Below are 14,626 nucleotides of genomic sequence, written 5' to 3' on the forward strand. Positions count from 1 at the left end.
GAAAACCAAAATGCTACATGCCTGCAATAACATTGTTAATTGTTGTTTGTACTGAAAAATAAACCTTTTGAGCCTGCGGACAGCCAGCGGATCTGAGGGATTAATTACCACGAGTGAAGAACAATCAAACGCTGGAGAAAAAAAATGTGAATTATCCCAAAGAGAGAGCCAATAAGAGATTTTCAGTCTTATTGGTTTTTGCTGGCTGACTATGAGTCAGCATCCACAGAAACACACACACACACACACACACAAACATTTCATCCTATGTCCTATCTAAGAGGACATGCAGTACATTTCTATATACACAAATATCTTTTGTGTGTGTGTGTGTGTGTGTGTGTGTGTGTGTGTGTGTGCATGTGCATGTACATATATATCCCATATCACAGATGAATTTTGATTGTTTAGACAATAATGAGATTAAATAGAAACTCTGCTTAAGAGATCTCAATATATGCCAAGAAAATACCAACACTTGCAAAGAACTCAGTATAAAACTCTTCCAAGCACAAATTTCATCCATTTTACAGCTCATGGTAAACAATAGTCTCATTTAGAAGAAAGCTTCTTAGACAAAACTGATGCTTACTTTTGACTAAATGAAGTCCCTCGAGCTAAGAAAGTGCAACATGTGAGCAATAAAACTTTCCTCTGCGTATGAATGTGTTTGGCTCACCAAAACTCAAAAAGCTGTAGGCACGAAAAATAACTGAGCACTGAGTATCGGTCAAATTTAGTTTCTGATGGACAGAATAAAATGAAGTTTTGAGTATATGAGTACTGGAACATACTGAGGGAGTGTTTTCTCAAGACGAAGTTAAAATCAAGTGCTACATGCAACAGGGAACGCGCAATGCATACTTTAGATCTTCCAATATGTAGATGAGGTTGAGATACGTTCAACATATCTGAATGTTTCTTCTTTAATGGATCCTCTGCAGTGAATGGGTGCCGTCAAACGAGAGTCCAAACAGTTGATAAAAACAATCAAATCTCCAGTACATCAATTAATGTCTTGTAAGAAACGATCAACATGCATTTTGCTCGTAAACTGTGTTTTATCTCTGCATATTTGTCTCCTGATTCACACGGGACGGGAGAAAGCAATGTATTATGGACAGTCAGAATCAATGGGCCTAAGTTATAAATGTGTTATTAATGGATTTGCGTATTATAAACATGCAGCTTTTCGATTTACAACATGTTAATGGAGTGGTTCATTGTGATGTTTTTATCAGCTGTCTGGACTCTTATTCTGCTGGCACCCATTCACTGCAGAGGATCCGTTGCTGAGCAAGTCTGTTCTGATAAAGACGAGTAAATTTTCAGCATTTGTTTTTTGAGTGAACTGCTCCTTTAAGATGAATTTGCTTGTTGAATTGAAATCGCTTTTGCCTACACAAATAAACACTGAAGAATTCATAGTCGTGCATCAGCTCATAATGGCGTCCGTAACGGTCATCAAGCTCCAAAAAGCCAATAAATGAAACATTTTCCACGTAAGGTTGTTTTAACGGCTTCAGACTAAGTCATATGAGCTACATCATCTTTGAAGTACGACAGCCTTGATCACTTTCAGCTTCCGTGGCTGCATGAAAGACCGCTGCATTCTTCTCCATTTGCATTCATTTCATTTGAAGCCACGAAGGCGTGTCGTTTTGAGTAAAGACAGAACCCCGATTTTATCTGAACCGCTCCTTTAAAGAAAACATTATGACCTCAGTGAAGATTTACATCAATTTACAGCAAATGGCTCCGCTAGCCCGACTCGCAGAGCTGAAATGTCATTTATCACCCGGATGGCACTGACCAGAGAGACTGAGCTTTCTCTCCCTGGACTTGTAAGACGAATTATGGTTGCAAGATGACACCGTACATCAAAGAAAGTTGATTTTCGGCGTGCAAAACATTGCGCGTCTGTGCGGCGAAGACACTTCAAAGTTAAATGACTGGGCAGACACTATTTAGGAGAAGCAAGACAGGCCAATTACTCAAACGCACAGCGCTCACATCTGACCGGACTGCGTTATCCAATTAGCACGGTGCGCTCTGAAGGTTGAGTAAATAAGTGCGCTCCGATTGGCCTTGCATACAGAGCACCGTCTCACCAATCAGACGTTGTGAGCATCTCCTTGATTCTGATGCGTTGTGTCTCTTTGTGGTTAATCTGTATTTGAGTACTGCCCCGTATCTCAGAAGCCGGCTGCCGAAAAGAGAGAAGCATATCTACAGATATGCTTTAGCAATTTCCCAAAATGCTTCATGAGAGACAAATGCATTGCTCACGCTCGCGCTGAATTCATTCGTCAGGTCAAGAAAAGTGTCTCTCAGCCATTTCTCATGCTAACATATTTGCGTTTCTGCAGGTGTTGCGAGAACGCGCTCCGAAAAGCGGCGTCGTTATCGTAGCTGCTGGCTAAGAAAAGGACAGAACGCAATTTTTCATTCTGACTCTTATCTTGACGATGTTTTGAAGTGCCGCCTCGGTTTATTGTTCATTTGCGTCTCGCTCGGGCTGATTTCGAAGGGTCGTGAAACTCTACAGCAAATGCTCTGAGAGGTTAAAGGAACAGTTCGCCCAAATACAAATGAAACTTTTGCTATTATTTATCCACGTTCTTGATGGTTTTCTTTCACTCATTGAGCACAAAAGGGGCAATTTTGCATCGTGCTGGTCATTCTTTCCCATGCAATTAAAGTAAAAGCATCAGAATGTGTGTGTGATACGTTCCATCTAATTTAAGTCATTCTTCAGCGATACTCCTAACCACTGCAAACACCGAGAACAGGATCTGTCCAGTTTGTGAGGCAAATCATTCAGACTAGAACTTTCCAAATGCTTTGAAAGCCTAAATTGATTGCAGATACCATTGGTTTTTAAAGTCTACTTAGGCTTGATGTTTTATGGGAAGTTCAGCCAAACTTTGCAAACTGCGTTAACCGTTTCAGCGATTCGACTCAGAAGAATGATGATTCATTCACAAGACTTTAGCTTCATTACTTTTTATGAAGCTAAAACCTTAACCATAAATATCATTTAAACTTGGATTTAAAAACATGAAATGGTGACTACACAAAAAGTAAAAAAAAACTAAAAGGTAACAATTTAATTAAAGACTATGTATAATGAATGAAAGTTACTTCATAATGAAAAAAATGTATTAAAAGTTACGACGCATTACATTTAAAGATTTGCTTGTGTGTTTTAATGCATTATACAAAAGGTCTAACAGTTAATAGGTAAGCATCATTATGCATTAAAACGGTTTACAATCATTCATGAGATCATAAATTGATTATGAAACGCTTTAAGGCATAAATGCATAAAATGCACGCAAGAAAAGTGAAAATATTAAAAAGAAATGTAAAATACGAAAACAAATAACACTATGAATATTATGAAAATAACCAGTTTTAGGCATTTATAAATGCTTAAAAGCCTCTTTTAATTTAATTGCATGCAAAACGGCAGACAACACAGTCTTTTTGGATTCACACCGCACTGAAAAAAGGACACATGGGTTTAGAACAACATGAGGTTGATTAAATAATGATTTTCTTTTTGGATGAACTCTTCCTTTAACCTCACAGAATCAAAATACAGCTGATTGGAGCTCAGGCAGTTACTGCATGCTCTTCCTTCCCTCCAGGTTAACCTTTGTTTTTAAAACCTTGGTGAGAGCCGACCCGCACTAAAACCAGGCATTTCACGACACTTTAAATCATATCATCGCAGTTAAGGTTTAATATATTCGCTTGTTTGCAACATTAGCAAAGCCGAAGCATGCAATTAGCTTTTCATGCTATAAGTATTTTCTTACAAGCCAAGACAACAGAGTCTTTAATTAGTAAAATTATTTATTCTTTCCAATATTATGAGATATTACGCTTCCGAGAGTACGACACAGAGCTTTAATAACAAGCACAGGTCAAAATAAGCTATCAATTAAGATTACTGAGATTTCTGTGCAAAATCACAATTAATTAATTGTCACACTGTAATGAAAGTCTCTAATCCGACTCATCAAACATGAGGTCAACTTTTAATTGGAGATATCGCTTCATCATTCCAGACGCCCTGTGTGTTTTCCTTCAGGTTGTGCCGCGCTATTTCGGGACGGCACGTTCTGAACGGAAAAATGACAAATTGCGATGTCAGGCAGCGGTGGGATAAGTAACGTATCAAAGGCATCTGCTTGAATTGCTTTGATAAATGGATTTTTCCAGAACGTGTTGAAATCGAGGGTCGCCAGAGGAAAGCTAAATATTTCCCTATTTGCAGGATACAAAACAAGTTACATCCCGAGTTGTCGGATGCCAGGACCTTTCCGACAAAATCTTTGCTGGAAAAAAAATAAATCGCTGATGTAGATGCTGATACACAAAATCGGTTTCAAATTTGAAAAAAAAAAAAAAAAATGGTGCAGGGATGCGGCTTGAAACCTAATGAAAATCTTATGGGCAGGTTTTGGCATGCAGTCCATCTGCTAGAGTACTCCTTAAAGTTCACAAAACTGATTTATAGAAGCAGCACATTTCAAATGTACAGTTTTTCTCTTATGGGAAAACAAATCCAAAAATATTGATGATTCATCCACTTACGCTGAAGAAATGTTGCCTTGACAACTAACTCAAAAAAAAAAAAAAAAAAAAAAAAAAAAAAAAAAAAAAAGTTTAAGGTGAAGCACAAAAAATACAAAAAGTGTGTGTGTGTTTTATTTGTGTATCTACTTATTTATTTATAAATAATAGAATACTTCTATTCAACATAGATGCATTAAGTGACCATGAATACTTTTACATTTTCATTAAAAAAATAATTTCTAGTGCTGTCAATTTGCAATTAATCACATCTGAAATTTTTTTTTTTTACGTACTGTATGTGTGTGTGTACTTTATCATGTATATACACACCCATGCACACATATTTTATGTGTGTGTATTTGATATATATACATAATACACAATATATTTTGTAACATAATTGTCATCATTTTGGATGCAATTGCGATTTGACAAATGACAGCATTAAAAATTGCATAAAAGCTTAAAAGTATTCTTTCAAGAACATTGTAAAAAACAGATGACAAACCTTTGTGCATACATATATATACATATACATATACATGCATATACATATATATACATATACATATACATATATATATATATATATATATATACACATATACATATATATACACATATACATATATATACACATATATATACATATATATATACATATACATATATATACATATACATATACATATATACACATATACATATATATATATATACATATACATACATATACATATATACATACATATATATACATACATATACACACACACACACACACACACACACACACACACCATATTGTCAAAAGTATTCCCTCATCCATCTAAATAATCTGAATCAGGTGTTTCAATCACTTCCATGGCCACAGGTGTATAAAATCAAGCACCTAGGCAGGCAGATTGTTTTTACAAATATTTGTGCAAGCATGGGTCGCTCTTAGGCGCTCACTGTTCTCAGTTCCAACGTGGCACTTTGATAGGATGCCACTTGTGCAACAAATCCAGTCATGAAATTTCCTCACTCCTAAATATTCCACAGTCAACTGTATTATAAGAACATGAAACTTTCAATCACTATAGAGCTCCAAACTTCATGTGGCCTTCAGATCAGCTCAAGAACAGTGCGCAGAGGAGCTTCATGAAATTCCATGGATTCCATGGGCGAGTAGCAGCATCTAAAGCTTCAGCATACCAAGACATTTTGGACAATTCCGTGCTCCCAACTGTTCTTTGTGGAAACAGTTTGGAGCTGGCCCCTTCCTCTTCCAACATGACTGTGCACCAGTGCAGAAAGCAAGGTCCATAAAGACATGCATGACAGAACCTGATGTGGAGGATCTTGACTGGCCTACAGAGTCCTGACCTCAACCCGATAGAACACCTTTGGGATGAATTAGAGCAGAGACTGAGAGGCAGGTCTTCTTGTCCAACATCAATGCCTGACCTCACAAATGCGTTTCTGGAAGAATGGTCAAAAATTTCCATAAACACACTCCTAAACTTTGTGAAAAGCCTTGCCAGAACAGTTGAAGCTGTCATAGCTGCAAATGGTGGACCGATGTCATATTAAACCCTATGGATTAGGAATGGGATGTCACTTAAGTTCATAAAGGCAGGTGAGCGAATACTTTTGGCAATATATCTATATATTGTTGAAAAAAGAAATGTAAATGTAACATTTTAAACATCCGTTCATCTATTGTCCCTAAAAACCCACATATGTTGGGTTTGCCTTGACAAACTTTGTTGCTAGTTATAAATAAATGAGTTAAAATAAAATGAGTAAAATAAACTTTACCCCCCCCACCCCCCTCACTTAATGCTTTTTATTTTTGAAAATCCATTTTTTTTTTTTTTTTTTTTTAAAAGTGTCTTTTGCAGTTCAAACCAAGGCAAGGAATTAACTTAAAATAAGTTTAGCTATTTTAAAGTGTAATTTATTCCAGTGATTGCAAAGCTGATTTTTTATTGTAATATTTAACATTATCACTATTTTACTAAATTTTTAAATTAATTAAATGCAGCCTTGGTGAGCATAAGATACTCTTCATCTTCTGAAAATAAGACCCTTTTCGTCAAATTCAAGAACCATTCCATTCAATTCTGAAGAGAGGGATCATCATCTATTCTGTTCAGACTTTAAGGGATGAGCATTATGTGACATTTTTGATATAACACAGGCAGGAAACTCAGAGGGATCCTGTCTTGAACCAAACCTCACAGAGCAGCAGACATAATGGGGCTAGCACTCAATGGGACACAATAACTTCTCAAGGAGAAGGTAGATCGTTCAAAATAACACAATGTACTGTACTGACATCCTCTCATGGATCAACAACGACAGATACTGCTTGTTCCAAAGACGCAATGTGATTCTTTTTGGCTCCAAGTTGTGCTTCTTGTATTGGATGGTAATTCAAAAGCATCTATTGCTTGATGGTAATGAAACGACTGTTCTGCTGTTCTTTTATCGAAAGCGCTTACCCAATACTCATAAATGTTTGAGTAATTCCGTTAAGCCCAAGAACACGGTACAGCTGGCATCACTGCTTTTACATTCTTCAAAAGATTAATGCTTTAATAACTGCAAATGAAGTGCCGTGTCTGCAGAGGAGAGAAAAAAAAAACTATTGATTTACTTACAGCTTAGATAATGAAGGGCTGGCTCCTATTCCACAATGTGTTTTTGCAAAGATTTGCTGTATTCAATCTATGGTCTATTAAAGAGAGTATATAATGGAAAAACTTCAAATATTTAGTGTCCAGACGGTACTTGTGGAAAATCACCTAAAATCTTGGTAAGAGAAGGAAGCCCACCACAAAAACATTGCTGACCAGTCCTGCCGTAAGTGCTGCTTTCCAACATATCGTCAGAGAAGCTTTGCTCTTCTCTGGTGGGAGAAGATGGAAGTCATGTGCATTTTGAATCTTTCAAACATGACTTAAAGGTTATTGTCACACGCTCGGACTGTTTTGTGTGCGTTTTCATTCCTCGTGTGCAACAAATCCAGTCATGAAATGTCCTCGCTCCCCAATATTTTCCACAGTCAACTGTATTATAAGAACATGAAACTTTCTGCAGAGTCAATCACTATAGAGCTCCAAACTTCATGTGGCCTTCAGATCAGATCAAGAACAGTGCGCAGGGAGCTTCATGGAATGGGTTTCCATGGGCGAGTAGCTGCATCTAAAGCCATACATCATTAAGTACAATGCAAAGCGTCTAATGCAGTGGTGTGAAGCACACCTAGCATGACCTAGTTTCTGTTCTTTGTTAATCAGTTATTTATGTTGAGGTGTGTAAGTTTGTCCGGTCTCGTCGATGCCTGGAATTGCCTTATTGGGGATTATTACAAGTCTGTAATCTGTAATCTTTGTGTGCTCCTTCCCAAACCACAAAGTGAGAGTTATGATGTATGCATATAGAAAATATATATATATATATATATATATATATATATATATATATATATATATATATATATATATATATATATATTTTTTTTTTTTTTTTTTTTTTAATTGCTTATTACAGATGCTAATGCAGACGCACTGAAAAAAAACTTTCATTGAATTTAAAAAAAAAATTTAAGTGGTTGAAAAAACGTATTACACGTATACATTTAAATAAACCAATTTAGCTGACTGACTTTCAACTAAATTTGTTTATCCCCCAAAAAATGTAATTAATAACTTTACTATTACTATTGTTATACATGTTGATTTTTAAAAAATAATAATTTAATGCTAATTATTTTGGAAAAATTTTTTTATTAAAGTGTCTTTTGCAGTACAAATCATGGCTGTACTGATTTAATCAAAAATACAGTAAAAATAGTAATTGTAAAAATAGTAAAAATAGTCATCTTAAGTTTAGCTATTTTAATATTTTTAAAGTGTAATTTATTCCTGTGATTGCAAAGCTGAATTTTTACTGTAATATTTAACATTATCACTATTTTACTACATTTTAAATTAATTAAAAATAATGTAGCCTTGGTGAGCATAAGAGACTCTTAATTTTCCGAAAATAAGACCATTTTCGCCAATGGAAAAAAACTGTCAATTAACCTAAAGGAGCAGAAACCGTTATGCTCGTGTATGCTAATGTTATCAGTTTCAATTGTCTTCAAATGAGGCTTTTCTCTTCTTGGTTGATTGTAAAAAGTGTTTGCCTCCATTTTGACTGACAGTTGAAGCAGATAGTAATCATGGTTATTTAATTTCTCTAAAGGAAAACAGATAATGCTTTGCATTGTCATTCTTGCTCATGCAAGCGTAAAATTGCAACTATTTCACTAAAAATCTCAATTCATCATAAAGTTTGCAAGCTATCAATAGTAACCAAGTGGAGGGGGGAGCAGAGCTTAGAAAAGACTGATATTAAAACAGATATTACAGACAAACACTTTACTGCATTAAAATCAATCCTGCATTATATGGTACCGCTTTTAAATCATCTCTGACGCCCAAAACAAATGACAAGTGGATGTATTCTGAGAAAAACAAACACTTTGAGAAAAAAAAAATTAAAAATTCTGACAACTATGTGGCATTTTAATAGAGGGATTAGTGAGGAAATGACATCATGAGTGCAATGTGTCACTTATTTTGCAATCTGTTCAGCCAGTGAGGCATCAGTTTTTGGATTCAACGATCGAGACGCCCAGATTGCCATAAAATAAACACTTTCAATCATGGTAATTGCCACGAGTGAATTCCAGCTACCTGAACGCAGGGGGTCTACTGATTTGGTTCCTAGCTTGTGGAGAGTTTCACTGCAATAATTGGTTTACCCTTTAATTAGAGGAGAGTTAGTGCAGGTTAATTTTGTGTGCTTTTAAGCATTTAGAAGAGTTTCGGCCCCATGTAATGCTAGTAATCAGGTCTATAATTCACAAAATGAGTACTGCAGCAACTGCAAAGCTCTCTGGAATACTATTTTATTATTTGAGGAAATTGTGGAAACTTTAAATGCTCAGTGACTAGTCGGTACTTATAGTAATAATGCTATATTATATGAATTGACTATTATCTCAGGAAACTACTACTAACATATCTTTTATTATTTTAATATTTGTTTTTAAAAGCAGAAACAATATACATACAGCATACATAGAAAGTGTAGATAATAGAACTTTAATAAATATTTCAAGCCTACTTATAAATTTTAAAATAGAGCAGAATCACATAAAGTACATTCCTTACATAATACATATATTATTACATTTTATACTTTCAGAAATATACTAATTCAATATCTCATATTACTTAGTAGAAAAGGCAGTGCCTGCTTAAAATAAAAAAGTAATATATAATGGGAAAACCAAAATGAATAATGCAAAACTTTATAATTGACTGTTGTTCAATTAAACCACTAATTTGATGTCTTTCATATCAAGTTTTAATATTTTATTTTTTACGTGACATTCGTGCCTACTTATTTATTTTAAAACCAAATAAAAACAGTCTTATACTTTCCACATATATAAAGAGTATATAATGGAAAAATAAAGTAAAATGCAGAAAATATGGTAAACTTTAAAATTAGACAATTATTCCAGGAAACTAGTTCATGTCTGTCATATCACTCTGTGCTCTCTTTTGATCTGAACTCAAATCAATTTCAGTCCCACTTATTAATTTGAAAATAGGTAGAAAGAAAAAGCAATATATGTATATATATATATATATATATATATATATATATATATATATATATATATATTAAAAGAGTATATCATGGAAAACAATTATATAGCAGAGGGTACTAAAATTATTCCTGTAGTTTCATGTTTCTAATATTACACTGAGCTATATTTTTACATGTAAGAATTGAGAGACTTTTTTTGCGAATAGAGCACAAATTCCAACTTCACTTATTAATTAAGAGTAAGCAGAAAAGGCAGAATTATGTATATATCTGTAAATAGATTATAACTTGGGGGTGGTACCTAAATTATTAATGCTAAACTTTGTAATAATTGCCTATTATTGTTTTGTTTCGCTCATTTCAGATGAATAAAATAAAACTCAAATAGTTAATGACCATAAACAGAAAATAAACAGAAAAGGCAGGAGACCCTTTCAGTCCCCTCCAGCCTGTCTGGGTTCATTTTATGAGAATAACCAGCTGAATGTACATTATTCTTACTTACAGAGCCTCTCCTGAGCTGACATATTTCTTATTAAAACAGGAAGTTGGGCTGAGACATATCGAAGGGCTCCCTTTCCTTTTTATAGCCAATAGGCTTCAGTCGATGTCAAAGCCATGAATCATGATTTGTTGCTTGCTACTGCTGGTCAGCAGCAGGTGGTATCAGTGGGAAGGACATTCTCATTTTACAGAGACAATTTGCATATGTCCCTGAAATAATGCCATCAACATTTCCGCTCCGTTTTCCGGAATGAGCAAGGCTGTAAACTTCAGATGCGCACTGTATATATATATATGCTAAAAATCAACTTTAGGCGTAACCGACGGTCTCAAAGCATGCACGACACTCTTGAGTTCAAACAATGAGTGCTTACCTTGTCCTGAAGTTTGCAGGATGAGGATGTCCATCATACAAAGATAAAAAGTCATATTCTTCCTCCACAGCGAAGGACTGAAAAACTATATGAATTCTGCTCCTCTCCTCGGCTACAATAACCCACGTACAGTTCGCTCCGTTCGGGTATCCGTGAGGAAAACCTGGACTTTCTATGGTCCCATTTTTCCCTTTTAACGTCCCACCACATGTATAAATGAATCCTTTAAAAAGAGAGAAAGAGAAAGAGGAGAAAATATGAGTCCATAACAGCCATAACCCACAAAAAGTCAACATTTGCAACCATTTTTACCTTTGAAGCGAGATCTATTACTAAGTAAAACAGGACATTCAATTCTAACAAAGGAAGGATGATTGATTTTATTCATGAGACTTTGACCTTTCGGCTAACTCCGCCCCCCCCTTGGTTACTGCTGCTACTCAGACGAGATTTACAGAGCATTCCATTGGAATGAATTGGAAATTTCCCAGTTCACTGGAATGTTACGGGCAGTTTTAAGAAGCGAATCAATGCCTGACATTCCGTTCCACTGTGAAATACAACAAATTATGGAAGCAAAATGGTTTGTGAACTGTTTTTCACGTTGTGACAATATGAGACATAACCTAGAAATAAAAATCACAAGTCAATATGAAACATTTGCAACCTTTACTTCTGCACTGTGAGGTTTTTCCAAAGATCTCAAACTGTAATAAATATAGCATAATTGATTTTATGTATTGTCTATAATTGTATAAACATCTTCTGAAATGTAATGTAATCCTCAGTAAAACAGGATATTCAACTCTGATAATGGTAGGATGACTGACTTTTCATTAAACTTCGCACACCTAGGTTCCCACTGCAACTCAGACTAGATTTATAGAACATTCCGTTAGAATGAACTCGAGATTCTGAAGTTCAACAGAACGTTACATCTATTTTGTCTCAATCAAACCAATTTGTGATATTAAAAAGAAATAATTTCTCACATATCATGCCTAACTGTCAAACACAACAAATTATGGAAGTAAAATGGTTTGTGAAATGCATTTGCGAGTTAAGACAGAACAATTTTCAAGCAATACAGCAAGAAAGAGACAAGAAAACACGAGTCTATGACTGCCATAACCTACAAAAAGATATTAAAAATCACAAATGTCTTACATAGCCAGACCTTCAGACTGATAGTAAAAGGTCTGGAAACCTTGGCCACTTTAAAATGGGAACAGACCGACCAAGAAGCCATGTGAATGGCAGTTAAAGCAACCAATCACATTTAGTTTTGTGCCATGTCATGTTTATAGGCACGGAAATGTCCTGACAATAACCTATGCCTCAACTTTACTTACTTTGAAAACTTTTTTTAAAAAATCACGCATTTAGTTGATCCTGATACGCACTCAAACCAATGGCTTTGCTCTTCCAAAAGGGTCTTGCACCACAACATCTTGTTTTCCAGACAGAATGTTCCGTTTAAAAGAATCTCTGTATAACTCAACGGATCAATGACGACATTGAAACTCCTGATGCCCGTGGACATGACGACTGAGACTTGCAAGTCAACATGAATCATTCGCAACCAGTTTTACTTCATTATTTTAACCTATTTCCAAAGATCTTTGCTTAATAAACGTAGGGCGACTGATTTTATGCATCAGAAATTGACTTTACACAACTCCACCTGCAAGGTTGCTCTTGCTGCTTTCAATTTCAATCAATTTTCTGTTTTACTGTTAAATACGATTACTTCCAAATTAGTAAAATGGTTTGAAAAGTGCATTTCACAACTATAAGCTTCCTTAGGAATATGACTGAGCAATCTCTGATCAATACAGAAAGTAATACACAAGGAAATTACTCCATAATTGCCATAAAAAAAATCTATATGAAATATTCGCAACCGTTTTAATGTTCGTTTTACTTCTGAAATATGATGTAATACTAAGCGAAACTGAATATTCAGTTCTAATAAAAGATAGAATGATTTATTTTATCCATCGTAAATTGACTTCGCTAAACTCCCCTTGGTTACTGTTGCTACTCAGAATATTCCATTGGAATGACCTGGATATTTCAAAGTTCACTGGAGCGAAACCTACATTTTTCCCTCAATCAAATCAATTCCTGATGCAAAAAGAATTGATTATTCCTCACATACTCTGCTAAACTGCGAAATGCACCATATTATGGAAGTAAAATGGTTTGTGAACCAGATTTCTCATTATAAGTTATGGCATCAATCTCTAAGCAATACAATTATCCTCCGGGAGTTGTTTGTGTAGCTAGTTAGTATTCCTCTCTGAGCTTAATACAGCAGCGGAGACATTTCTCAACTCTCTGAAAAAGAAAAACAACTGGTGACATCTGACATCACAATCACATTAGTCAAATCATGCCAGTTTGTGCGCCGATGCCCATAATGGTTCGGTTGTGACATGAATTACTATAACTGTGCGAAAGTTTGAGTCACCATCATCAGATGTCTGCCCTCGGAGACGTTAGGGGTTTCGTTTTAATGACCGCTGCTCATATGTCAACCGGTTCGCCATCGTGGGTGTGCATCTACCACCTGCTACACACAAATTAGTAGGGCTTTTTATGCATCAACCTGAGCAAATAGACTGGTAATGACAACCAGCATTAATTGAGCTTTTCCATTTATCCCCTTCCGCTTCCCTTAAGGCGTAATTAGCTTTGCAGACTCCCTGAGATCAAGGATCTTTTCTCTCCCATTTTTATTTCCTCAATCTTGTCAGCCAGGAAGGCAAGGAGAATGAATTCAGAAGGGAAAGGCCTGCACTGACTCACAGCCACCGATCTCAGACCTGATACAATCCCCTCCACAAATCCGCCGGCAACTTAAAAGAACAGTAAAGAGAAACGCATCGAGAACGCGCTAAGAAAACGGACACCTTTGACAATTATTGCATTTTAGCACATTTTCTTTCAAATTCTCATTAGCATCATTTGAACCATTTTCGCTTTCAGTCAAACAAACCGCTTGTCACTGGATCGTTATTGAATTAGTGCAACGGCGTTTGTTTTAGAAAATAAATACTCAACTTGAATGATTGCAGGCAGGTGGCACACGACATTGAAACATCGTGAAAAGAAGAGAAAATCCCACACACTGCAGCAGCTTGCAAAAACAGTCATTATATTGCAACACTGCAGTTATGCAATACCTGATGAAGGCTGTGAGCCTCAAACATTACAATATATCGATTGTTTTTTGTAAGCTGTAGATGTTTGAGGTATTTTTTTATTATATGCAATTAAAAAATATATAATAAAATCATTTTTAAACCAGCATGAACGCTATACAGCAAATACTACACCGGGATGTAGAAATAATTTACAATTCAAATATGTCATTATTATCTCATTACAGTAATGATTATAAGGAGGTATTAGCATGCATATGTTAAACGGGCATAATTTTATTTAAGCAAAAAATAATCTTCTACCTAGGGGATTTTAGAGTGAAGAATGGTCCGGAC

The 14,626-nt window shown here is 35.4% G+C and overlaps 1 protein-coding gene across 3 annotated transcripts in view; it reads right to left on the reverse strand.

Moving 5' to 3' along the window:
- csmd3a (CUB and Sushi multiple domains 3a) overlaps positions 1-14,626 on the reverse strand; it is a 228,751-nt gene that overhangs the window by 201,327 nt on the left and 12,798 nt on the right. For all 3 annotated transcript variants that reach the window (XM_043231853.1, XM_043231852.1, XM_043231854.1), the window contains exon 2: positions 11,124-11,346. In XM_043231853.1, coding sequence (XP_043087788.1) covers positions 11,124-11,346 — 223 coding nt within the window. The remainder of the gene's footprint in view (positions 1-11,123; positions 11,347-14,626) is intronic.

Source organism: Puntigrus tetrazona, unplaced genomic scaffold, assembly GCF_018831695.1.
Source record: "Puntigrus tetrazona isolate hp1 unplaced genomic scaffold, ASM1883169v1 S000000456, whole genome shotgun sequence".
Classification (NCBI taxonomy): Eukaryota; Metazoa; Chordata; class Actinopteri; order Cypriniformes; family Cyprinidae; genus Puntigrus; species Puntigrus tetrazona.